The sequence below is a fragment of the Moschus berezovskii genome, chromosome 4, assembly GCF_049115385.1.
Source record: "Moschus berezovskii isolate FMDL1 chromosome 4, NW_MosBer_1.0, whole genome shotgun sequence".
NCBI classification, from domain to species: Eukaryota; Metazoa; Chordata; class Mammalia; order Artiodactyla; family Moschidae; genus Moschus; species Moschus berezovskii.
Genome location: NC_142463.1, coordinates 72,457,733 through 72,482,252, shown reverse-complemented (window position 1 = coordinate 72,482,252; position 24,520 = coordinate 72,457,733). Strand labels below are relative to the sequence as shown.

General features: G+C 45.3%; 1 protein-coding gene across 1 annotated transcript in view; it reads left to right on the top strand.

Moving 5' to 3' along the window:
- ABCA4 (ATP binding cassette subfamily A member 4) overlaps positions 1-24,520 on the top strand; it is a 105,228-nt gene that overhangs the window by 63,777 nt on the left and 16,931 nt on the right. The window contains exons 25-35 of the mRNA XM_088835509.1: positions 137-323; positions 7,207-7,301; positions 8,679-8,711; positions 10,101-10,206; positions 10,342-10,416; positions 10,674-10,843; positions 12,756-12,933; positions 19,576-19,691; positions 20,727-20,874; positions 23,647-23,770; positions 24,334-24,463. Coding sequence (XP_088691635.1) covers positions 137-323; positions 7,207-7,301; positions 8,679-8,711; positions 10,101-10,206; positions 10,342-10,416; positions 10,674-10,843; positions 12,756-12,933; positions 19,576-19,691; positions 20,727-20,874; positions 23,647-23,770; positions 24,334-24,463 — 1,362 coding nt within the window. The remainder of the gene's footprint in view (positions 1-136; positions 324-7,206; positions 7,302-8,678; positions 8,712-10,100; positions 10,207-10,341; positions 10,417-10,673; positions 10,844-12,755; positions 12,934-19,575; positions 19,692-20,726; positions 20,875-23,646; positions 23,771-24,333; positions 24,464-24,520) is intronic.

The following is a 24,520-nucleotide window of genomic DNA, read 5'->3' as shown; positions in this document are numbered from 1 at the left end:
GAGTAGAAGAAAATGAACGGGTCTGAGGAAATGGCAAAAGCAGCTAGGAAGGAAAGAGCTGGGTGCTATTTCTCATTTTTAGGAGTTTTTATAAACTTTGGATCTGAGTGTGGAATATGCTCTTGTCTTCCATGAGGGAGTTCCCCTGTGGAAATTCAAGCCCCTGGAAGACTCCATCTGTGTCCCCGGACGTCACCCACTTGCTCCAACAGCAGAAATGGACAGCGGACCAACCTTCACCTTCCTGCAGGTGCAGCACCAGAGAGAAGCTCACCATGCTCCCTGAGTGCCCCGAGGGCGCAGGGGGCCTCCCACCCCCTCAGGTACCTCACCCTCCGGGGGCCACCAGGGCCCTGAGCCTGCCTGCAACAGCAGCCATTGCACCTCCTGAGTTTCTAGACAACTAACATTTCAAACTAACAGCTAAGTGAAGGACTCACTAAGTGAGGCTCTGGGTCCTCACCAATTGAAGGAAGTCACTGACCAAAACTTTGATTTCCATTAAACACTCCCATTCAATCTAGTAAGAAAATATCTTCAAGTATTGAGAAAATAATACATCAGGCATGCTTACTATAGAAAAATTAGAAAATACAGATAAGTCAGAACAAAAAGATATCACCCTATCACTTGGCAATAACCACCAGTAACATTTAGTTTTTATTTGTTCAAACAGGATTATATTCAAAATGTCCTGAAACCTGCTATCAATAACATATCATGAACATATGTCCACATCAGTAAATATACATCTACCTCATCATAGTATGCCGGCACACTATCCTACTGTTTGGATTTACTTTAATTTATTTCATCTCTCATTGGAGAAGGAAATGGCAACCCACTCCAGTACTCTTGCCTGGAAAATCCCATGGATGGAGGAGCCTGGTAGGCTACAGTCCATGAGGTCACAAAGAGTCGGAAATGACTGACCGACTTCACTTCACTCACTTCACACTTTATCACTGGAGAAGGAAATGGCAACCCACTCCAGTATTCTTGCCTGGAGAATCCCATGGACAGGGGAGCCTGGCGGGCCATAGTCCATGGGGTCGCAGAGAGTCGGACATGACTGAAGTAACTGAGCAAGCAAGCAAGCATCTCACACTGCTGATAGGAGCTTTCCTGATAGCTCAGTTGGTAAAGAATCCACCTGCAATGCAGGAGACCCTAGTTCGATTCCTGGGTCAGGAAGATCCCCTGGAGAAGGGAAAGGCTACCCACTCCAGTATTCTGGCCTGGAGAATCCCGTGGACAGCATAGTCCATGGAGTCGCAGAGTTGGACATGAATGAGCAACTTTCACTCATTGCTGAACATGTGGGTTTTCAGTTTTTCTCTGTTATAAACAATGTTATAGTGTCCATTCCAGTGCACACTTACTAACAATCTTAATTCAGAAGTTCGCCATGTGCCGTGTAACTCTCACACACACACACACGCACACGCACACCACACAGAGTTGGCAGTCTGTGTTTTCAAGGATATCAGCAATCTTGGCTCTGAGTGGCGTCCTCATGGAGTTCCAAATGCCATAATGCATCACAATGAGCTTCTCCATGGGGTTTCAGAGATGGTGAGCTGGGCCGGAGAAGTCTTACTTTGTCTAAGGTTGATAGCAGGACTCCAAGCTGACTAGGACAGAGCTGGGTCCTATATGGTCATCTCCCATGATTTGCCAATGAATGAATGAACAGATCCCCAGGAGGCAGTGGGATGAGCACCATCATTGGCAGCAGAGAGCCATGGATGGGTTACTTGGCCTCTCTAATAAACTGGAGATAATTTCCTCATTTATAAATTGAAGATAACTACACTTTCTTAGGGGTCCCAGATGGTTCAGCTGGTAAGGAATCTGCCTGCCAATGCAGGAGACAGAAGAGACATGAGTTCAATCCCTGGGTCAGAAAGATCCCCTGGAGGAAAGCACAGCAACCCACTCCAGTATTCCTGCCTGGAGAATCCTTATGGACAGAGGAGCCTGTGGACTACAGTCCATAGGGTCACAAAGAGTCAGACATGACTGAGGCGACTTGCTGTGCACGCATGTACTTTCTTAACACTATTATGAGAATTCAATGAGATAAAGTGGATAAGGAAACTATTGTTTAGAAATAGATTCAGCTCAAGTGATGACAACCTCCAACAGTGAGATAAAATTAGACACAGCTTGCTTCTCTCTTTTGTAAAAGTGTATGTGGGTGGTCCATGGTATTCTGTTTTGTCACTCCTTTATAGTAAACAGGCTTCAACCTCATTGGCCCAGATGGCAGAATCATCTTTCCAGTTAGAAGAAGGGATAAAGAAGAAGAAAGGGGAACATGTGTGAACACACAATCTTTAAAGGAAGATTTTCAGAAGCTACCACACAGCACGTTCATGCATACATCATTGGCCTGAACTGAACATCAGGGGAGACAGAGAAACATAGTCTTTGCTCTGAGTGGCCTTGTACCCAACCTGTGCCGTTTGACAGAAAGGCAGAGCAGTAATGGGGGACAACTTCATTGTGCCACAGCGTCAATCACAGTTTCTGGCTTATAAATAATTCTGTGTTTATGAGCATCCTACTTTCCTCTCTTTTTATGCTAAAAGCATAAACCTTTCTATTTCCCAAGCAACATATTTTCCTTTTGAATCATAACTTAGCCACTATAGGATCATGTGCATGTGTGTGTGTGTTTAGTCTCTCAGTCTTGTCCAACTCTTTGTGACCCCATGGACTATAGCCCACAAGGCTCCTCCATCCATGGGATTTTTCAGGCAAGCATATTGTAGTGAATTGCCATTTCCTCCTCCAGGGGATCTTCCCCACCCAGGTACTGAACCCACATCTCCTGTGTCTCTTGCATTGCAGGCAGATTCTTTACCCACTGAACTACCAGGGAAGCCAGGGAACCCAAAGGAGGGACTCAAGGGCTTGTCCCAATTCTTGGTACCCCAGGGGAAGCTTTGCTTCTGTTGGGTTTGCTGAGGGGCCCTGTGGCTGCTTCTACTCAAACTTATTCATTGTCAGGGCACTGAGCCTGTGACCCTGTGCAATGGTTAGTCCTTGGTCCTTGAGAAAAAAAATTTCAGAGCCAAAGTCTGATAAAAAGCAAATCAGTTTCTGTGGTTTCCTGTGACCCTTGCTTTTCCTCACCATCACTCATGCTTCTCTGAGGGGCACCTGCATCAGGCATCTGCATAGAGGCTGCTCTGAGTGTGTGTCTGACACGCTCATGTTCACACCCACTCACAACACTCATTCACACACTCCCCCATTCAGCCCGGAATAAGACCAGAGTGTGGGCTTGATTCAGAGGTAGTAAATTGTCCCCAAATGGAAAATGCGGTGGTGGATGTGTTCTTCTCTAGGGTCCTTTCCTTCTCTAAAATTCTATGAATGGTGTTGGGTCCTGAGTAGGAGGGGCTCCATCCATAACTTCTGGAATACACAGAGGTAAAACTATAGGAGTATCGCATTTGACAGAATTTTTAGAAAATATTTTGTTGTAAATTTCCAGGCACCAGCCATTGTTCCAACCTAGATTCCACCCGGGGAGCCTGGCAGTTCACCCAAGTGCCATTTGCAGCTGCAGAAGCAGGTGACAGAGTAAAAAAGAGCAGGGCTATGGAGTCAGAGAGATGCAGATTCAAGTTCTAGAACAGCCACCCACAAGTTCTATAAAATGGTACAAGTTAGCTAGCTTTTCTGAACCTCAGTTTCTCTGTCTGTAAATTAGAGCAATACTTCTTTCACAAGGATGCGAGGATCAAGATGATGTATGTAGAGCATTTACACGGTGCCTGGCACACAGTATACAGTTAGCAAAAACAAGACCAGGAGCTGACTGTGGCTCAGATCATGAACTCCCTATTGCCAAATTCAGACTTAAATTGAAGAAAGTAGGGAAAACCACTAGACCATTCAGATATGACCTAAATCAAATCCCTTATGATTATACAGTGGAAGTGAGAAATAGATTTAAGGCACTAGATCTGATAGATAAAGAGTGCCTGATGAACTCTGGATGGAGGTTCGTGACATTGTACAGGAGACAGGGACCAAGACCATTCCCATGGAAAAGAAATGCAAAAAAGCAAAATGGCTGTCTGAGGAGGCCTTACAAATAGCTGTGAAAAGAAGAGAAGCGAAAAGCAAAGGAGAAAAGGAAAGATATAAGCATCTGAATGCAGAGTTCCAAAGAATAGCAAGGAGAGATAAGAAAGCCTTCCTCAGTGATCAGTGCAAAGAAATAGAGGAAAACAACAGAATAGGAAAAACAAGAGATCTCTTCAAGAAAATTAGTGATACCAAGAGAACATTTCATGCAAAGATGGGCTCGATAGAGGACAGAAATGGTATGGACCTAACAGAAGCAGAGATATTAAGAAGAGGTGGCAAGAATACACAGAAGAACTGTACAAAAAAGATCTTCACGAACAAGATAGTCACGATAACGTGATCACTGACCTAGAGCCAGACATCTTGGAATGTGAAGTCAAGTGGGCCTTAGAAAGCATCACTACAAACAAAGCTAGTGGAGGTGATGGAATTCCAGTTGTGCTATATCAAATCTTGAAAGATGATGCTGTGAAAGTGCTGCACTCAATATGCCAGCAAATTTGGAAAACTCAGCAGTGGCCACAGGACTGGAAAAGGTCAGTCTTCATTCCAATCCCGAAGAAAGGGAATGCCAAAGAATGCTCAAACTACCACACAATTGCACTCATCTCACAAGCTAGTAAAGTCATGCTCAAAACTCTCCAAGCCAGGCTTTAGCAATATGTGAACCGTGAACTCCCAGATGTTCAAGCAGGTTTTAGAAAAGGCAGAGGCACCAGAGATCAAATTGCCAACATCCGCTGGATCATGCAGAAAGCAAGAGAGTTACAGAAAAACATCTGTTTCTACTTCATTGACTATGCCAAAGCCTTTGATTGTGTGGATCACAATAAACTGTGGAAAATTCTGAAAGAGATGGGAATACCAGACCACCTGACCTGCCTCTTGAGAAAGCTGTATGCAGGTCAGGAAGCAACAGTCAGAACTGGACATGGAACAACAGACTGGTTCCAAATAGGAAAAGGAGTACGCCAAGGCTGTATATTGTCACCTTACTTATTTAACTTATATGCAGAGTACATCATGAGGAACGCTGGGCTGGAAGAAGCACCAGCTGGAATCAAGATTGCCGGGAGAAATATCAATAACCTCAGATATGCAGATGACACTACCCTTATGGCAGAAAGTGAAGAGGAACTCAAAAGCCTCTTGTTGAAAGTGAAAGAGGAGAGTGAAAAGGTTGGCTTGAAGCTTAACATTCAGAAAACAAAGATCATGGCATCTGGTCCCATCACTTCATGGGAAATAGATGGAAAAACAGTGGAAACAGTGTCAGACTTTATTTTTTTGGGCTCCAAAATCACTGCAGATGCTGATTGCAGCCATGAAATTAAAAGACGCTTACTCCTTGGAAGGAAAGTTATGACCAACCTTGATAGCATATTAAAAAGCAGAGACATTACTTTGCCAACCAAGGTCCATCTAGTCAAGGCTATGGTTTTTCCCATGGTCATGTATGGATGTGAGAGTTGGACTGTGAAGAAAGCTGATCGCCGAAGAATTGATGCTTTCGAACTGTGGTGTTGGAGAAGACTCTTGAGAGTCCCTTGGACTGCAAGGAGATCCAACCAGTCCATTCTAAAGGAGATCAATCCTGGGTGTTCATTGGAGGGACTGATGCTAAAGCTGAAACTGCAATACTTTGGCCACCTCATGCGACGGGTTGACTCACTTTGGAAAAGACTCTGATGCTGGGAAAGGTTGGGGGCAGGAGGAGAAGGGGACTACAGAGAGTGAGATGGCTGGATGGCATCACCGACTCGATGGACATGAGTTTGAGTGTACTGCGGGAGTTGGTGATGGACAGGGAGGCCTGGCGTGCTGTGATTCATGGGGTCGCGGAGAGTCGGACACAACTGAGCGACTGAACTGAACTGAACTGAACTGGCACACAGTAAGCATTCAGTGTATGCTAGTTCTCCTCCTAGAATTAGAGAGGAACGAGGTGAAGAAAGTGAATTGAAGAAGAGATTAAAATGGGAAAGGGGCGGGAAAGAGAAAAACAATGGAAAAATGAAAAGAATGATGATGTATATTGATGGTGGTTTACCCTGCCAGGAATTTCCTCGTCTGCCTCTGGGTGGCACTCTTGACACCCCAGGTTCATGACTGACCAGAAACTAAATGCTGTGTATTCTCATATTTAAAGTGCCACCTGGTGGTCAAACTCATGCACTTTTGAATTCTCTAAAATCTTTTGATTACCTCAGAGTTCTAGATGAATTTTCAAAGTGATGTAAATTGTAAGGCACTGTTTGATTTCTTTCATTCACATCACAATTTATTGTGTTAACTCTATGCCAGATTCTATTCTGGGTGCTGGCGACACAACAGCTAACAAGTCAGAAAAAGTCCCGGCTCTCACAGAATTTGTATCCTATCCTACAGACAAAAACAAGTAAACAGATTGATTGGAAAGAAAATTTCAGATAGACATGAAGTTGTGAAGACAGTACTACCATGTGTGACTGGATACAGGAAATACTTCTCTGAGGAATAAACTTTGGGCTGAGATTTGAACGATGACAAGTTAGCCGTGAGAGGTTGTCCATGGAGAGGGAGGGAATGAGAGGTGTGCATTTGAGAGACAGGAGAAGTGGGGAGGACAGGGAGTGAGGGGGAACCTACAGATGAACTCAGCCTCTGTAATGAATTTGGATCTGATCCTATGGCTTATTAGAGTGTGGTAAGCAAGGCAAATGGTATATTCAGATTGATTATATTTTTAAGCTCAGTCTGGCTGCTGAATGGAGAATGGATTGTGGAGGGCCAGGGCGGAAGCAGAGGCCAGTTTGGAAGTGTCTGTATAGGTCCAGGTGATGCCTCGGTGGAGGTTTGGTCTAGGGTGATAGTGGTAGAGCTGGAGACATGCAGATGGATTGGAGATTGATTCTGAAATAAGAACTATCCTGGGTCGTCAATGGAATAAAGGAAAAAGAGGGCTCGAAAGTGACTCTCACATCATTGCTGTGGGAACTAAGGAGACACCAATCCTTTACTATCTTCCCAGTAGTTGAGTCTACAAATAATTTTTGGAAAAGAACAAGTAGTTTCACCTCAAATTCAGAAGTAATTAATGCAGATATGTCCTTGCTTCAGAGAATACAACGCAGCACTGAAATTCTGCAGGACCTTACAGATAGGAATGTCTCCGACTTCCTGGTAAAAACATATCCTGCTCTCATCCGAAGCAGGTAAGATACATTTTTATACTTTTCATCCTGGCTCCCGTGGGAAAATATTAACTAGGATCAGAAGATAATTTCCTCTCATGACTTTTCAACAATCAGGGCAGTGGAATGTTTTCTTTTTCCTAATTTGAAAGTCTCAACTGATAGAAAAGGCAATTGGGGCATATACCAGTCAAATGCAACTTATGATTAATTTTGACTTGTTTTTGGTTTCGTTTAGGCCAAGCAAAGTTTAACCCATGCACTACTACAAGTAAAATAAGAAAATATAGAATTTTTCCAAAATACAGCCTCATATTTTAAGTAGTTCAAAAAGAGAGGTGAAGTTTGGAGGGGGGAAGGAGAGTAAGGGGGACAGGGAGAAGACAGAGAATTTAAAAGGGGAAAGTAAGAAGCAACAAGGAGAAAGGAAACGGTGAGACCAAGATAGGAGCGAGGCAGTGGAGGACAGTCCACGTGAGCCCACAGGTTGTCCAGGTTAACTGTTCCTGTCGTACTCTAACTGTGGATTAGCCCCTGTATCACCGCCCTTTCCAATGCTGGCGCACTCCTCTCAGCTCTGCGGCTGTTCTCATTGAGCTCCATCCAGGATGGACCAACTTCAGCAGCCCCATCACAGCAAACAGTGAGACGAGAGCGTGCTTTGGAGGGAGGGTTATAGGGGACCCTGGTCTAAGCCCCATGTCCTCTGGAATTTTAAAATAAAACATACTGTCTAACTTGAGTCGTATTTTCAGTTGCTTCCCCTCCCAGTCCCTAAGCAAAGGATTAATGGACTCAGTTGACTACAGCATGCTGCAGATGGTGAAAGCAGCTGCTGAGAAAGGAGTGCCAAGCCAGCAGTTAGCAAATGAGGAATACCATTCGAGCTCGAAAATACAAGCAGTGTGCATAGAATACATTCAATAATGCAGTAAACAATGACCCCATCCCACCCTTTGTTCTCAGCAGCACATTTGCAATGGGGAATTTTGGATTTTGTGCTTTGTGGCAAAGATAGTTTGTGATCCTGAACTGTGAGGACTAGAGCTGGTTCTGTGTGTCTCCTATCTTGTAATTTTGTCCCTCGTTGGTTGGCAGTCAGTCCCTTAACTCTGCAGTAGGAGTAATTCAGAACTTCCTCCGAGCGTGCCGGTGATTATGAGAGTCTCGTTCTTGCCAGATGGATGAGGGGAGGACTGCAGCCTCCGTTCCCTGCGGGCACGGTCATTGTCGTATTCTCTGGGTCCAGATCATCTGACAGATGACCTTACAACAGGGCCAGCCAGAGGCCAGCAATCAGGGTGTGAAGACTGGGACACCCCAGTGGGCGTTTGGGAAAGAAAGTTAACATTCCTGTATATTTGTCGTATTCACTGTATGATTTGTTTCGGCTTTCAGTTTGAAGAGCAAATTCTGGGTCAATGAACAGAGGTAAGAAACTATTTTTGTAAGAAATTAAAATCCCAGAGTGATCTATTTTAAATTATTGAACATTAAAAAAGTCACACCTCAGAGTCACGTGGATGAGCCATTCCGTATTTGCTCAGGAATTCATAAGATATGTCTTAAGGGACATGTGGCTACAGACACCCTGAGCCCAGAAGATGCTCAGCAGTGAATCTCCTCGGAGGACTTAAATGAGAACAGATACTTCCTTGAAGAGGAGTTCTGGAGCACTCTCCCTCCAGGGAGGTTCTAAAACCTCCAAGCAAGTAACAGTTTATAACAAGAGCACAAGTACCCTATGCCCTGGCATTCCTTGGCCCATTCCATTCAAGGCTCATGGAGTCTGGCCCAGCCCCAGACTCACCCTGTTCCTGAGGTATCCAGGAGGTTCATGTGGCTCCTGAGGTTTGAGAATCCTGCAGAGACAGTCTGTGAGTGAGCTGGCCTTCCTCGGCTCCCTCAGGAACAGGGTCTCTAGAATGAATGTGGAGCTGATGTTGACTTGATTTCCTGGGCAGGCTCTAGGCCATGAAAGTAAAATTCAGCTTTTAGAATCATTCCCTAGAAGGTAGCGAGGGGCTTCAACTGAAGCAGAAAGGTGGGGAGGTGGGGAGGACAAGTTGAGTCTCCTCCTCTGCTTCCCCTATGCAATCAGTTAATTTTGTTTGTTGAGAAGTTTGGCTTTTATGCTGCCATTGAAGAGTTTTAAGCCAGAGATTGACACGGCCAGGCCAGTGTTAGGGCACCAGTGTGGAGGATGTGTTAGGCAGGGAGAGACCCAAGGCTAGTATCGCAATTGAAGACCAGATGGGAGTCAATGCAGGGAGTGGTGAGGGACTCCCTGAGCCAGGGATGGGTGAGAGGCACGAAGAGAGGATGGCAGCCTGGGCCGGGTTCAGTGATGGTGAGTCCAGCGCACTAGAAGTACCTGCAAATACAGAAGCGGCAAAGAGGAACCACTGGCCGGGGTGGGGAAAGTCAGGGAAGACCTCGAAGAGAAGAGAACACAGGACAGATGAGTTGCAAAGGCACCCAGAGAAACTAGCAGCCCTGCAAAGGCCAAGAGACCACTCGGAGCTTGTGGCGTGACTGGATGGCCAGAAAGGGCCACTGGAGGTCAGACATAAGGAGGGTGAAGTTGGAGAGGTTGGCAGACACCAAGCTCAGAAGGAGTCAGGACTGTACCCTGGAGATAAGGAAGAAGCTGTGAAAAGTTGGTTTGTAAAGTGAAGCTGTGTTTCCCGCTAGTCCAGACAATCCCTACAAAAATGCACCTTTTCCTACAGAAACTGAGAGCTATGAGAGCCATGAGGTACACACATATGGTCACATGGTTCATGACACAGAACTGAGGACTTCTTGTTCCCTTGTCAGGTATGGAGGAATTTCTATCGGCGGAAAGCTCCCAGCTCCCCCCATCACTGGAGAAGCGCTTGTCAGATTTTTAAGTGACCTTGGCCAGTTAATGAATGTGAGCGGGGTATGTAAACAGACTGGAGATTTGGTGGGACTTTCAACTTGCCACTTACAGAAATAGAAATGATCATGAGTGCTAAGAAGAGGTGGTGAGAGGGAGTGGGAAAAACCCTCTTGTTTGTTTTCTATGGCTTTCTAGGGCCCTATCACCAGAGAGGCCGCTAAAGAAATGCCTGCTTTCCTTAAACAACTAGAAACTGAAGACAACATTAAGGTATTGGCCCTGCATGATCTGCCCTAGAGCTAAAAACTCACATGAGCTGGTGGTTGTTTTATTTTTATTTTCCCAGCTTAATTAAATTCCACCCCTCCTCCTGTTGAAATCTGGCATGCAATGTCTCCCAGCTGCCAAAACCTTCCTCCTGCTCACATTCTTTTTCCTGCAGCTCATTTTTTCCCTTTAAACAGCTGCTGTTAGTGCAGAGTGTCCTGTGGAGTTGAGCCTAACGAAGCCACCTTTCTGTCCTCCAGGTGTGGTTTAACAACAAAGGTTGGCATGCTCTGGTCAGCTTCCTCAACGTGGCCCACAACGCCATCTTGCGGGCTAGCCTGCACAAGGACAAGAACCCTGAGGAGTATGGCATCACCATCATAAGCCAGCCCTTGAACCTGACCAAGGAGCAGCTCTCTGAGATCACAGTGTAAGCCACCATGCCCCCAGCCTCACAGGGTTCCTGTTACCTTGCCCACTCTGAACACTGCAAGAGGATTTTCACTAGCAGGAGCTGCCAGACTGGATGGCAAGCTCGTTTAATCAGGTACACAAAAAACATGAGATTCCTTGTGCCAAACGGCTTGGCCATTCTCTCTCCTCACTTATCTGAAAAATAAGCATATGTTTGGTTCCATTCCCTTTTGGCTTCTGGTAACATATTGCTCCTGGAACTTACACAAACAGTCTCCTTTCCATTATCCAAAATGACTGCCAGGACCAGGGAAGTTCAGTAAATCTTTCATCGCCCCAGCAGTAATTATCTTAGATTCCAGTAATTTCCCCCAGACGGTCAGGCTTTGGACCTGTCAACAAATCCTTACCTTCCTAAAGCACAGGCTCAGCTTCAAGCAGTAAAAACATTGCTCTTTTGCAATTTGTAGCATGTTTGCCTTATCAAAGGTCTATATTTGGTGAGAATGCCTTTGTTAATACAAACTCCTTCTGGAAGGCAGTAAGGGGGCCCTGTATACTCCAAGTGCACTGATCCCCCAAGATCATGGCTAAACTTGGATCTGAAGCCCTAGGGACCTTCCTTGGGACACCCACTGTGGCCCTAGACTGAGGAAAAATAGCCTATGTCCATTCCCACTTAACCTAAGTTTCTACTTTCTGCCAAGCCTTTTGAACATTAAATCTGAGATAGGAGTCTTGTGATTATAAGAATAGTATATAAAATAGTACATGTTCATTAAATAAGGTTTATAGACAGAGTTTTAAGAACTGAGTTTCTATAACCCAACAATTTAGGGTATTTCCTGTAAACATTTTTTGGTGTTTCCTTCTGATCGTTTGTTCTAATCTCACTATATGTGTGGATCAAGCGATCTGTCATTTTAACAGGGGCATCGATCAGCACGTATAGTGCTTTTGCGGGAATTAGTGAAAGATGTTTCAGGTGGCGCTAGTGGTAAAGAACCTGCCTGCAATACAAGAGATGTAAAGAGACATGGGTTCAGTCCCTGGGTCAGGAAGATGCCCTGGAGGAGAGCATGGCAACCTATTCCAGTATTCTTACCTGGAGAATTTCATGGACAGAGGAGCCTGGCGGGCTACAGTTCACAGGATTGCAAAGGGTTGGACATGATTGAAGCGACATAGTATGAACCCATGTTCTTTTGTCAAGGTGGGCACTGGCCCACACCAGAGTTCATGGCTCGTATGTGAAGGCTGGGTTAGATTTCAGCCCACACTTGCCCCATCAGGCAGATGCTTTCTATCTGATCCAGGAAAGAGCGAATATTACCAAGCACCTGCATAACCAGCCTGTTCCCTTCTCACTTAAACTTACATTATAATGTAACATTTCTCTGTGTTTTGATGTGTTTCTTAAATGCATGATTTAATAATTTATTGCCTTTAAAATGTATTTCTTTTCACAAACCAGATATCTATCTACATAAAAATTCAAGAGTATCTATAGACAAATTATTAGAACTAACAAAAGCATTATAGTACATGATATTTTTGAGGTAAAAATCCATTCTGGTACACAATCAACAAATTATTAGAAAATGTAATACAAAGAAAAATGTATCTAGACTTTCATATTAACAGGGAACAGTGTATGATATTACATACATTGGTTATATATTACATAACCTTAACATTCAACATCAGCCTAGAACAGGAAAAACACAAATCTCCACTTCACCTTCACCTTGACCCAGTTTGATTTAGACAGTCAAATGGGATGACATGCTTCAGGTTAAGAAAAGGGGATTCTGGAGGCTATTCCCTGGGGTGGGGTGAGGACTTTCCAGAGCCTGATCTTGTCCTTCTGCTTCTATTCCTCCTCCTTCTCCTACCCTTCTCACCCCATGTCTCCCGTCCTTCTGCAGACTGACCACTTCGGTGGACGCTGTAGTGGCCATCTGCGTGATTTTTGCCATGTCCTTCGTCCCTGCCAGCTTTGTCCTTTATTTGATCCAGGAGAGGGTGAACAAGGCCAAGCACCTCCAGTTTGTCAGCGGAGTGAGCCCCACCACCTACTGGCTGACCAACTTCCTCTGGGACATCGTAAGTATCAGGTCACGGCACCACTCTCGCCGCCCTGGGCCCACGGAGGTGGGTGTTAGTGTCTATTCTGACTGAAGGAACACAGCAGGGTGGGGTTCTCATATGGCCAGGGCTGCCAGAAGGTGCCGTGCCCAGGGCCCAAGCTGGGGAAAGATGCAGGGCGCAGCTTAGCAACTGAAGTGGGGGGTGCTCTGCGTGTTCTGCACAAGGGGCCTTCTGACCCACCAACAAATCACTGCTTGGCAGGCCTGAGGCTGGCCTTCCTAAGAATAATCTGGAGCTGAAGAGGTAATGTAAAAGGTCCTTCACCCTGCATGCTCTTGTTAAATCTCAGCCCACCCTCAAAGTGGGTAAAATGGAACCTCCCGTGGTCGAGTCACCATAAACATAGGATAACCAGTTAAATTTAAATTTCAGATAAAACAGTGAATAATTTTTAGTATAGTTTATCCTAGTTCAGTTCAGTTCAGTTGCTCAGTCGTGTCTGACTCTTTGTGACCCCATGAATCACAGCACGCTAGGCCTCCCTGTCCATCACCAACTCCCGGAGTTTACCCAAACTCGTGTCCATTGAGTCAGTGATGCCATCCAGCCATCTCATCCTCTGTCGTCCCCTTCTCCTCCTGCCCCCAGTCCCTCCCAGCATCAAGGTCATTTCCAGTGTGTCAACTCTTCGTATGAGGTGGCCAAAGTATTGGAGTCTCATCTTCAGCATCAGTCCTTCCAATGAACACCCAGGACTGATCTCCTTTAGGAAAGACTGGTTGAATCTCCTTGCAGTCCAAGGGACTCTCAACAGTCTTCTCCAACACCACAGTTCAAAAACATCAATTCTTCAGCGCTCAGCTTGCTTCACAGTCCAACTCTCACATCCATACATGACCTCTGGAAAAACCATAGCCTGACTAGATGGACCTTTGTTGGCAAAGTAATGTCTCTGCTTTTTAATATGCTATCTAGGTTGGTCATAACTTTCCTTCCAAGGAGTAAGCATCTTTTAATTTCATGGCTGCAGTCACCATCTGCAGTGATTTTGGAGCCAAAAAAAATAAAAGTCTGACACGGTTTCCACTGTTACCCCATCTATTTCCCATGAAGTGATGGGACCAGATGCCATGATCTTAGTTTCCTGAATGTTGAACTTCAAGCCAACCTTTTCACGCTCCTCTTTCCCTTTCGTCAAGAGGCTTTTTAGTTCCTCTTCACTTTCTGCCATAAGGGTGGTGTCATCTGCATATCTGAGATTATTGATATTTCTCCTGGCAATCTTGATTCCAGCTTGTGCTTCTTCCAGCCCAGTGTTCCTCATGATGTACTCTGCATATAAGTTAAATAAGCAGGGTGACAATATACAGCCTTGACGTACTCCTTTTCCTATTTGGAACCAGTCTGTTGTTCCATGTCCAGTTCTGACTGTTGCTTCCTGACCTGCATACAGGTTTCTCAAGAGGCAGGTCAGGTGGTCTGGTATTCCCATCTCTTTCAGAATTTTCCACAGTTTATTGTGATCCACACAATCAGAGGCTTTGGCATAGTCAATGAAGCAGAAATAGATGTTTTTCTGGAACTCTCTTGCTTTCTCCATGATCCATCAGATGTTGGCAATTTGATCTCTGGTTCCTCTGCCTTTTCTAAAACCATCTTGAACATCTGGAAGTTCACGGTTCACGTATTGTTGAAGTCTGGCTTGGAGAATTTTGAGCATGACTTTACTAGTGTGTGAGATGAGTGCAATTGTGTGGTAGTTTGAGCATTTTTTGGCATTGCCTTTCTTAGGGATTGGAATGAAGACTGACCTTTTTCAGTCCTGTGGCCACTGCTGAGTTTTCCAAATTTGCTGGCATATTGAGTGCAGCACTTTCACAGCATCATCTTTCAGGATTTGAAATAGCTCAACTGAAATTCCGTCACCTCCACTAGCTTTGTTCGTAGTGATGCTTTCTAAGGCCCACTTGACTTTACATTTCAGGATGTCTGGCTCTAGGTGAGTGATCACACCATCGTGATTATCTTGGTCGTGAAGATCTTTTTTGTACAGGTCTTCTGTGTATTCTTGCCACTTCTTAATATCTTCTGCTTCTGTTAGGTCTATACCATTTCTGTCCTTTATTGAGACCATCTTTGCATGAAATGTTCCCTTGGTATCTCTAATTTTCTTGAAGAGATTTATAGTCTTTCCCATTCTGTTGTTTTCCTCTATTTCCTTGCATTGATCACTGAGGTAGGCTTTCTTATCTCTCCTTGCTATTCTTTGGAACTCTGCATTCAGATGCTTATATCTTTCCTTTTCTCCTTTGCTTTTCACTTCTCTTCTTTTCACAGCTATTTGTAGGAGTTTATCCTTTCTCCCACCCCACTCCAGTACTCTTGCCTGGAAAATCTCATGAATAGGGAGCCTGGAAGGCTGCAGTCCATGGGGTCACTGAGGTTCGGACACAAATGAGCAACTTCACTTTCACTTTTCACTTTCATGCATTGGAGAAGGAAATGGCAACCCACTCCAGTGTTCTTGCCTGGAGAATCCCAGGGACAGGGAGCCTGGTGGGCTTTCGTCTATGGGGTCGCACAGAGTCGGACACGACTGAAGTGACTTAGCAGCAGCAGCATCCTTTCTCCCCCTCAAATATTGCATTCTTACCCAAAAACATTTATCGGTTTTTGACCCGAAATTCAAGTTTAATTGCATGTTCAATATTTTTATTTGCTAAATCTGGAAACCCTATCCAGTGGCCTTATTTTACTTTCCCAACCAGATCTTCATTATATCAGATGAGCTACCGCTTCAGAGAACATGAAGAAAAAGCTATTTATCAAATCAGAAGCAGACTACTACCTCAGAATCAGCATTGGTGGGGGAAGAAAGGGGTCAGGATGGGCTACTTTACTACAGGTCACAGAGTCCAAATGACTTGACAGCAAAGGTCTGGTTATAATGTGGGAGTTGTTTTGACACCAATTCCAGTCTATTCCAGGCATCTTGGGTAACAAGATACTTTGTTTTATCTCAACATTCTAAGACTAACATGAAGATGTTAGTCTTCCACTTCATGTGAAGATAGAATATATCATGACGGAGACCAACACAACCTTTTCCACTATGATTTTTAATAGTGATGACAGATTTAGGGTTTATGAAGACATGATCTCTTCTCTCTTACTCAACTTACTAAGCAGCCATCACTTAACAGTATAGAGCCAGAAATCACTGGCAGCAACTAATCTTTTCTCTAGCTTCTGTCTGCCTGAGGAAACACTTATGAACACATGGGGAGGAGGTCAGAGACAATAAGCCTCCCTTTGAACAAGAACATCTCATGTTGGCCTGTGCTTTAAACATGAGAGAAGCTAGGCGCTCCTGCACTGAAAAGCTATTAGAGTGCTGGTTTTGCATCCTATTTTTTTTAAGACAAGGAATAGAATTTGCAGTTGAGGCTGACCCACGCATGTGCCTGGCTATAGACAGAGATCTCTGAGCCTAAGGAGAAATTAGTGGACAGAAAGACAAAGCGAGTGTCTGAATGGGAGATGATTCTAGCAAAGTAGACACTTGACAGTTTAATGAAGAGCTTGGAAATGGTGACTATGATGCCAGCAGGCTTCCTGATGCTCTAGAATTTTAAGAATGGCCTGGAATCAATTCAAGGAGCTATATTGTTGGAACTAAGCACCCTCGTTGGCTAAAGGTAAAAAGATAACATTGGCCTGGAGGTCATTGTTGAATAAATGAACAAGCACATTGTTTATATCATTCACTCAGCATATATGTGATGTTGTAAGTTCTTATTTTTAATATATCATCTGTTTTTCTTTTAAATTTTGAAATAACCACAAACTTATAAAAAAAACATTGAAAATACAGTTTGAAACTTTTTTCTGAGCCATTTGAGAGTAACTTCCTCATAAGATACGCGCGCACACACACACACACACACGCGCACACACACACGCGCGCGCGCACACACACACACACACACTGCATTTTGTTGCTCTGTCTCTTCAGTCTCCTTCAGCCTGGGATGGATCCTCCCTCTTTCCTTAACATTCATGACTTGACACTTCTGAAGATCGTAGACCAGTTATTTTGCACTATGTCCATTAGTTGGGGCTTGCCTAATGTTTCCTCATGATTGGATTCAGGTCACAGCAGCAGTTTCATGAATGGATGCTCTATCCTACTCACTACATTCGATCAGGTAGCTTCTAATTTCAATTTGTCCTAGTACTGATGATCACTTTTGTCTCTTGATTAAGGTGGTGTCTGCTGAGCTTGTTCACTGTAAAGTTGCTCTTTTTCCCTTATAATTAATCAGGATTTGGAGAGAGGTACTTTTAAGCTAGGGCTTCCCTGGTGGCTCAGTGGTAAAGAATCCACCTGCCAATGCAGGAGACAGGGGCTCCATCTCTGGGTCAGGAAGATCGCTTAGAAAAGGAAATGGCAACCCACTCCAGTATTCTTGCCTAGGAAATCCTATGGACAGCGAAGCCTGGCAGGCTACAGTCCATGGTCTCACAAAGAGTTGGACACCACTGAGCACGCACACACACACGCACACACATACACAGAAGAGTCTGATGGGCTAAAGTCCGTGGGGTCGCAAAAGAGTTGGACATGACTGAGTAACTAAACAACAACAGACATTTAAAAATTATTTCTACATCTCCCTTGTCTTTCCAGGGTTTGAAACCTAAATTACCATTAAATGAAAGAATTAAGTAAGTTCTAATTTGATATCAATTTTCCAGGTTACTAAATATTTTTCATTTGGGGTATCAATGATATTTTTAGATGGCCTCCACAATAAGATGAGAGGAGTTATTTAGAAACTTAAAACTTCCACTAAAGAAAACACAATTTTTAAAGTTTTCTACCCTCATGGAGTCCTACTGAAACAGAATAAGTTCCTCAACAACAAAGTAATCTTTTAAATTTCATCCAACACAAAAGTAAAACTGTAACAATACTCAAAAGATTGCTTTACCTCAAAGAAAAAAAGATCTGTAAGGCAGCTGAGAGGTCACTTTCTTCAAGTCTGTTGCTGGAACATGGACATCAGCCATACACAGACACCTCCTTCCCCAGGACATGACTCAGTGACTAAACAACAACTTTGAAGTCATGTAAATATCCTGGTTTTTTTAAATCAAACTTTCCATTTATTCGTGTGTTTATTTATGCTTTTATGGAGTCATGGTTCCTGTGTTAATCCACAGATTACGATCTGATACCATTCTTACTGATTTTGGTGCTCAGATTATCCCCAGTTTAGCCAGTGGGAACTCCTCCAAGACAGCTCCCGTGCCCTTTTGATTTGTGTCCACATGTTCCTTGAATTCATCCAAGTTCTCTGCCCAGTCCTACCCTGGAGTCAGTCATCTCCCCAAGGAGTTCTGGTTCTTTCCAGTGGAAAATGTGCTTCAAAACCAAGATCTTGTTGGTGAATATATTCATTGCCCCTGGGGTATCAGTGGTCCCAGGCCTTCACAGTGGAGACAACTAGGTGAGATACGCATGTAAATGCATAGACATACACACATGTGCATCTATACTTCATCTATATGCTGAACTAAACTGAACAATTGTTGTTGTTATTGCTATTGAGTCATAAGTTGTGTCCAACTCTTTTGCAACCCTACGGACTGTAGCCTGCCAGAGTCCTCTGTTCATGGGATTTCCCTGGAATGAATACTGGAGTAGGGTGCCATTTCCTTCTCCAGTGGATCTTCCCAACCCAGGGATTGAACCTGCCTCCACAATTGGCAAGAGGATTCTTTACCCCTGAGGTACCTGGGAATCCAACAAAACGGAACAAAACATTCACTAAAAAACACCACTAGTTCAAATCCAGCACTACGGGTTCACTCTGGTTTCTGTCTTTCCATATTTATAACTCCCTTCTCCAAAAGTGAAAAACTGGTTGCTATTGCCCCTGACTCATTTACCTGCCTGAGCAACACACCTGTACATAATAAGTTCTGCATCTCTGCCTTCATCCTCCCCGCTACGTGGACACCCTCCTCTCCCTCCTCCAGCCGCCCGCCACCTTGTGCAGGTCCTCTCCATTCTGCTCTGGCTCTGATATCCCACACCAGATCAGCCCCTGTAAGGACACCATCCTGACGCCCCCTGGGGCTCTGACACCCCGTACCAGGTCACCTCCATGGATACCCTTCTTAGTTTCTTGTTCTGCTTGGGACTACTCTGACTCCTCCCCTACCCTCACCATGGCCGCCCACCTTTCCCTGTCCAGCCTGATGGACTAAATTCTGTTCAGAAGAGAGGGGAGGAAGTGATGTGAGACCAAGGATTATACTATAAATTTTTCTGAATTCTGGAGACATGCTTAGAAAGTAGAATCAACAGGACTTTGAGACCACTTAGAAAGAGGAGAAATCAGGTGGAATTTTATAATTCATTGTTTCTAAAGATACAACTGAAGGTTCCCTGTGCAGGGTGGTGGGGGTTAAGTAGGGTAGGAGGACGAAGGACACCTTTACATATGTTTGCTAGCCAAGAACTGTTTGTACAAATAGAATCAGAATCCAAAACTGTAAGTCCTGGAGGAGCCTGGCCCAGCCCGTGTCTTAGTGAATGAGAAACAGAGGTGCAGCGATTAAGTACCTTGCTCCCCTCTTCTCTTCAAGATGAATTACACTGTAAGCGCTGCACTGGTGGTGGGCATCTTCATCGGGTTTCAGAAGAAAGCCTACACTTCTTCAGACAACCTTCCAGCCCTTGTTGCACTGCTCATGCTGTATGGGTGAGTTGTGTGGGCCATTAGCTAATAGGAAGGGAAGCCAGGGGAGGAGCTTGCTCTTCTGACAGAAAACCTGGGTTTCCAGTGTCAAGATCAGCTTCTAGTTCCTGGCAGGGTCTGCAGCTGCTGATCAGGAATCTGGCTGGCTTCTGTTTCTGACTCCACACACGGAGGTGTTCCTGCAGCCCAGTGCACTCAGAAACAATGGAGACACACCATATGGTTTGAATCTTAATCTTCCTCCACTCAAACCATGGCCTGACCAAAGTCTGAGAATCCATCACTGCCCAGTTCCTCACTCAGCTCTGACTCTTGTTCATCTGTGGTCAATCTGTCCATCTGTGTCTCCTATACCAGCCAAGAGTTATTTGTACATAGAAGACTACAGCTGAAAAGTCATTCCTGGGTCAGGACCAGAAAATAACACCAGGATTAAATCCAATAGAATTACAGAGCATACAACTTTATATCCAGGCCCACCACTTACTACACATTTAACTGTAGACAAGTAATTCACCCCACTGGGGCCTGAGTTTCCCCATCTGCAAAATGGAGATCAGGATACCTGGCCCTTCCTACAGGGGCCAGCAGTGTCTTGCCAGAGCAATGGGCTCTATTCCTCTCTCAGAGAATTCAGGAACAAGTGTGAATATGACGTATCAGCCCCAGTGAACTATGAATATCAGCCTGTTGGACTCTCAGCCCAGCTTTGCTGATGCAGACTAGAATGGAAGTGCTGCAGGGTAGAGAATGCTCCTATATATCGTGTAAGGCTTTATCATTTACACGGCACATGCACAGCTACTGTCTCATTGCTCCTCACAAAGACTCCACGAGGCGGTCAGGAAAGGAACTGTTGTCTCCATTCAAAGATGAAGAGCAAAGACCAAGGAAGGGAGTATCCCTTTGGTTCCCCTGGACTCTTCATCAGTTCAAACATACCACCCCGTGTGAGAGGGGGATGAATTATATCTAGGGGCACAGTAGGTGGGGGGGAAATTAGAACTCCATCAACTTGAGTTGTGTCGTTTCACACAGGTGGGCAGTCATTCCCATGATGTATCCGGCATCCTTCCTGTTTGACATCCCCAGCACTGCCTATGTGGCCTTATCTTGTGCTAATCTGTTCATTGGCATCAACAGCAGTGCCATCACTTTCGTCCTGGAATTATTTGAGAATAACCGGGTAAGTGTACCTTTCTTGTTGGTGTCCTCGTTTGATTGTTAGGACACTCGAGAGTGTGTGATGGTCAAGCAGAGCCGGGGGCAACTCCGTGTCTGTACATTCTTAGTGTGTAAGTGAATGTTGCTTCCTCCTTTCCTTTATCCCTCCCCACTTCCCTTCCTTTCTTTGTTTCTTTAAGCTCTTTGTTCATTCATATGCTCTGAATGTCATGGTTTTCTGGACCCTTTCTGCAAGTTATAAAGGACCTTTCATAATTCTAAGCTTTTAGATCTTACTTCTTCAAGAAAGTATCCTTGGGGACTTTGGGTCTTAGGTTTTACACACACATATACACAAGGTAATGCATTCATGTAATTTCAGAATTTAAAAAGAAGAGAAAGGCATACATGAAAAGTCTCCTCCTTACTCCTGTTTCCCACTTGCCTAGTTCCATTCTCTAGAGGCAACGTTTTATTTGAATTTCTTATGTATTCTGGAGTGCGTGCATGGGTGTTCAGTATGCTGACATATACACAAATACATATATGATCTTTCTCCCAATTTCATACACATGTTGTGACAGAATAATATGAAAATTAATCCTGAGATTAGGGTTAGGAATTTGTAGTGCTGAATGACCCATTTTTATGAGCTGTGCAGTCCAGTTGTCACATGCATATCCCCAGACTGCTCCTTGCCCAGAAAGAACTGGCCAGAATGAATACTAAAACAATGGCAGTGCCCCCAGGGCTGTCTTTGCTCGGCACTTGCTCCCCCAGTCCTCTGTGTCTGAGCCCTGGCTGTCCTGGAAACATTCCCGAGGATCAGTGGGCTCTCCCATGTGCCTGTGTCCCCAGCACCTCTCTTGCCCTTCTCTCTCTCAGAAGGTCTTTGCAGTTGAAAGGGCGGGCACCAGCCAGCACATCGGCCTGTCCTGTGGCCCCTCTCCCCACGCCTGCTTCCAGGCCTTGCTGGGAGGACCCAAGGCAAACCTACATTAACCATCCAGTCTCATGGCTTCCCGAGAGCAACTCTTTCCCTGACCTCATCAGGCTTTCTGTGGCCACTAAGCCAGAAGCAAAACCCCAGCTGTCCCATGACTGATAAAAAATGTACCACATCAGTCAGACCCCAGAAAGGAGGTGGATGAGAACACAGACTCCACCAATGACCAGAGCATCCTGAAGACTGAATATGCTGCTCTTTAGAGTTGCTTTTGTCACAGGCTCACAGCTTACCGCATCTTAATAGAGTGCATTACTTTAAAATAAAGAGCTTAAACCAACTCAAAACATCCTCCCTCCTGCAGGCTGCGCTCATTTAGCCAACAATTACTGAGTGCATACCCCTCCCTGGCATAAAAAAAAGCTGGTTGCTTTCCCCTAAATTGTGGAATAGATGGATGCTGCAGAAATTCCCAGAATCCCACAGGAGGCTCCCCAGGTCCCAGAGACATCCACTAGGAGAGCAGCGTGTGATGAATGTGCCAGTATAAACCAGTGTGGCCCCAGGAACTCCCTTCAGGTGAGGAAATGAGCTGCATACCAAATTAGGAACTGATATAAACCGAGGTACATAACCTTCCGTGAGACAGTGTGTGACAGAACATCAAAGGAGCAAGACTGATGAAGCGCCACAGACCAGAGTGGGCCAGAAGAGCTGGGCTGTGGGCCAGGAGGACCCTGACAGAGGAATTCAATTCGAACCTGGCTTGGAATAAGTAGTGTTTTATTAACCCACTTAATAAACAACAAAGTACCTACAATGAGCTGATCAGGTGTCAGGTGTTTAGGAAGGACACCAAAATAATTTGGACCCAGTTCCTGCTCTCTGGGCGCCAGTGACTAGTGCAGAAAATATGCAGGTAAAAGAAAAAAGTTATCATGGTGACGTGGTAAGTCCTGTAAGAGAGGGTTCGATGTCTTTCCATGGGAATCTGGAAAGGTTTAGGCAAGAAGAGAGTATTTGAGCTAGGTTTCTAAAGAAGGGCAAGAATCTGCCAGAGAGCAGGAGGGGAAAGAGCATTCTTTGCACTAATAGCAATGGTTAATAGAAGTTACAGGTGCAAGGGCCTAGAGATAAGAGCATAGTGCCTTCCAGGAAGAGTGTGGGGGGATGGTGGGGAGGGGTAGATAGAAGGAGATGAGGTGATGTAAGCAAAAGTCAAGAGGCCAGAGAGGAAGGGATGTACAGCAGGGATGGGCCAGAAAAGTAGGTCAGCCTCAGCCCCTTGGTGTCCCCTCTGCCTGACACTGACACTTGAGGCTCATACAGCAAATACATTCTACCACCTGAAAATAAGTCCCCCAGCACAACCCAGGCACCAGGGAGGATCTCTGGCCACCTTTTCTGCTGGTGACAGTTGCAGACAGCCATTGCTGTCCTATGGGAGCTGAGAGGCAGAGCTAGAAGATGCTCAGGGGCCCTCTCCGCTTTGGTACAAGCTAGGCTACAACACTGCCAGTGACAGAGCCTGAGCCCCAGCACAGCCTGCAGCTGTACCAAAGGAGGGGGAGTTCAGACCACACGCCCAGCAGCTAATGCATCTCTTGGTAACAAAAGCCTGGGAGGCTTCCTGTGTAATTTCAAAGTGAGTCTGCCATGAAAGCTTCCCAAGCAGGCTGCTGGCTAGGGACACCTCCTGTGAGTATTCCCAAGCCTCCTATCTGCTTGACAGATCCCTCCAGCAGCCAGGCCCCTCTGGCTGCACACCATCCCTTGGCCCTACTGCACTCAGGAGGGGTCGGACAAGCTTGGCCCCATCACTGACTGTCCTGCTTTTCTGTATTTCAGACACTGCTCAGGATCAATGCCATGCTGAGGAAGCTGCTCATTATCTTCCCCCACTTCTGCCTGGGCCGGGGTCTCATTGACCTGGCATTGAGCCAAGCAGTGACAGACGTCTATGCCCGGTTTGGTGGGTAGCAGTCACGTGATCCTGGATCCCCCAAGTCTGGGAGAGCTCCAGTGGGAGTTTCTATGATCAACCTGCAGCCTGGACTGGGGCTGGGGGCACCTGGTTGGTCTGGGATTTTTTTCCTGATACTAGAAGGAATCAGGGTGCTTCTGTGTCCATGGCTGAGGAGCATAGGAGGGATCAGGGACAGTTCCTATTCTGACTTGAGCCAATATGAGACTTGAGTGATGGCTCAGATGGTAAAGAATCGACCTACATTGCAGGAGATTTGGTTCAGTCCCTGAGTTGGGAAAATCCCCTGGGAAAGGTCATGGCAACCACTCCAGTATTCTTGCCTGGAGAATCTCATGGACAGAGGAGCCTGGCGGGCTGCATGCAGTCCATGGGGTTGAAGAGTCAGACACAACTGAGAAACTGAACACAACACAGACACTCGGGCTTGTCACTGACTTAATCTCTTGCATAAGGCGTGGTCTAGCTGAGCCTAGTGTAAGTAGGTCTTTCGGGACAGCTGGGACAGCAAGACTTCATTCCTGTCATTTTCTGGTGGTCTGCATCCCCAGGTGAGGAGCACTCTTCAAATCCATTCCAGTGGGACCTGATTGGGAAGAACCTGGTTGCCATGGCAGTAGAAGGTGTGGTGTACTTCCTCCTGACGCTCCTCATCCAATACCAGTTCTTCTTCAGTCGATGGTATGCTCCGCCACTACCCTGAGGCCAGCTCCTCACATCTGTCAGTCAGGGAACTTG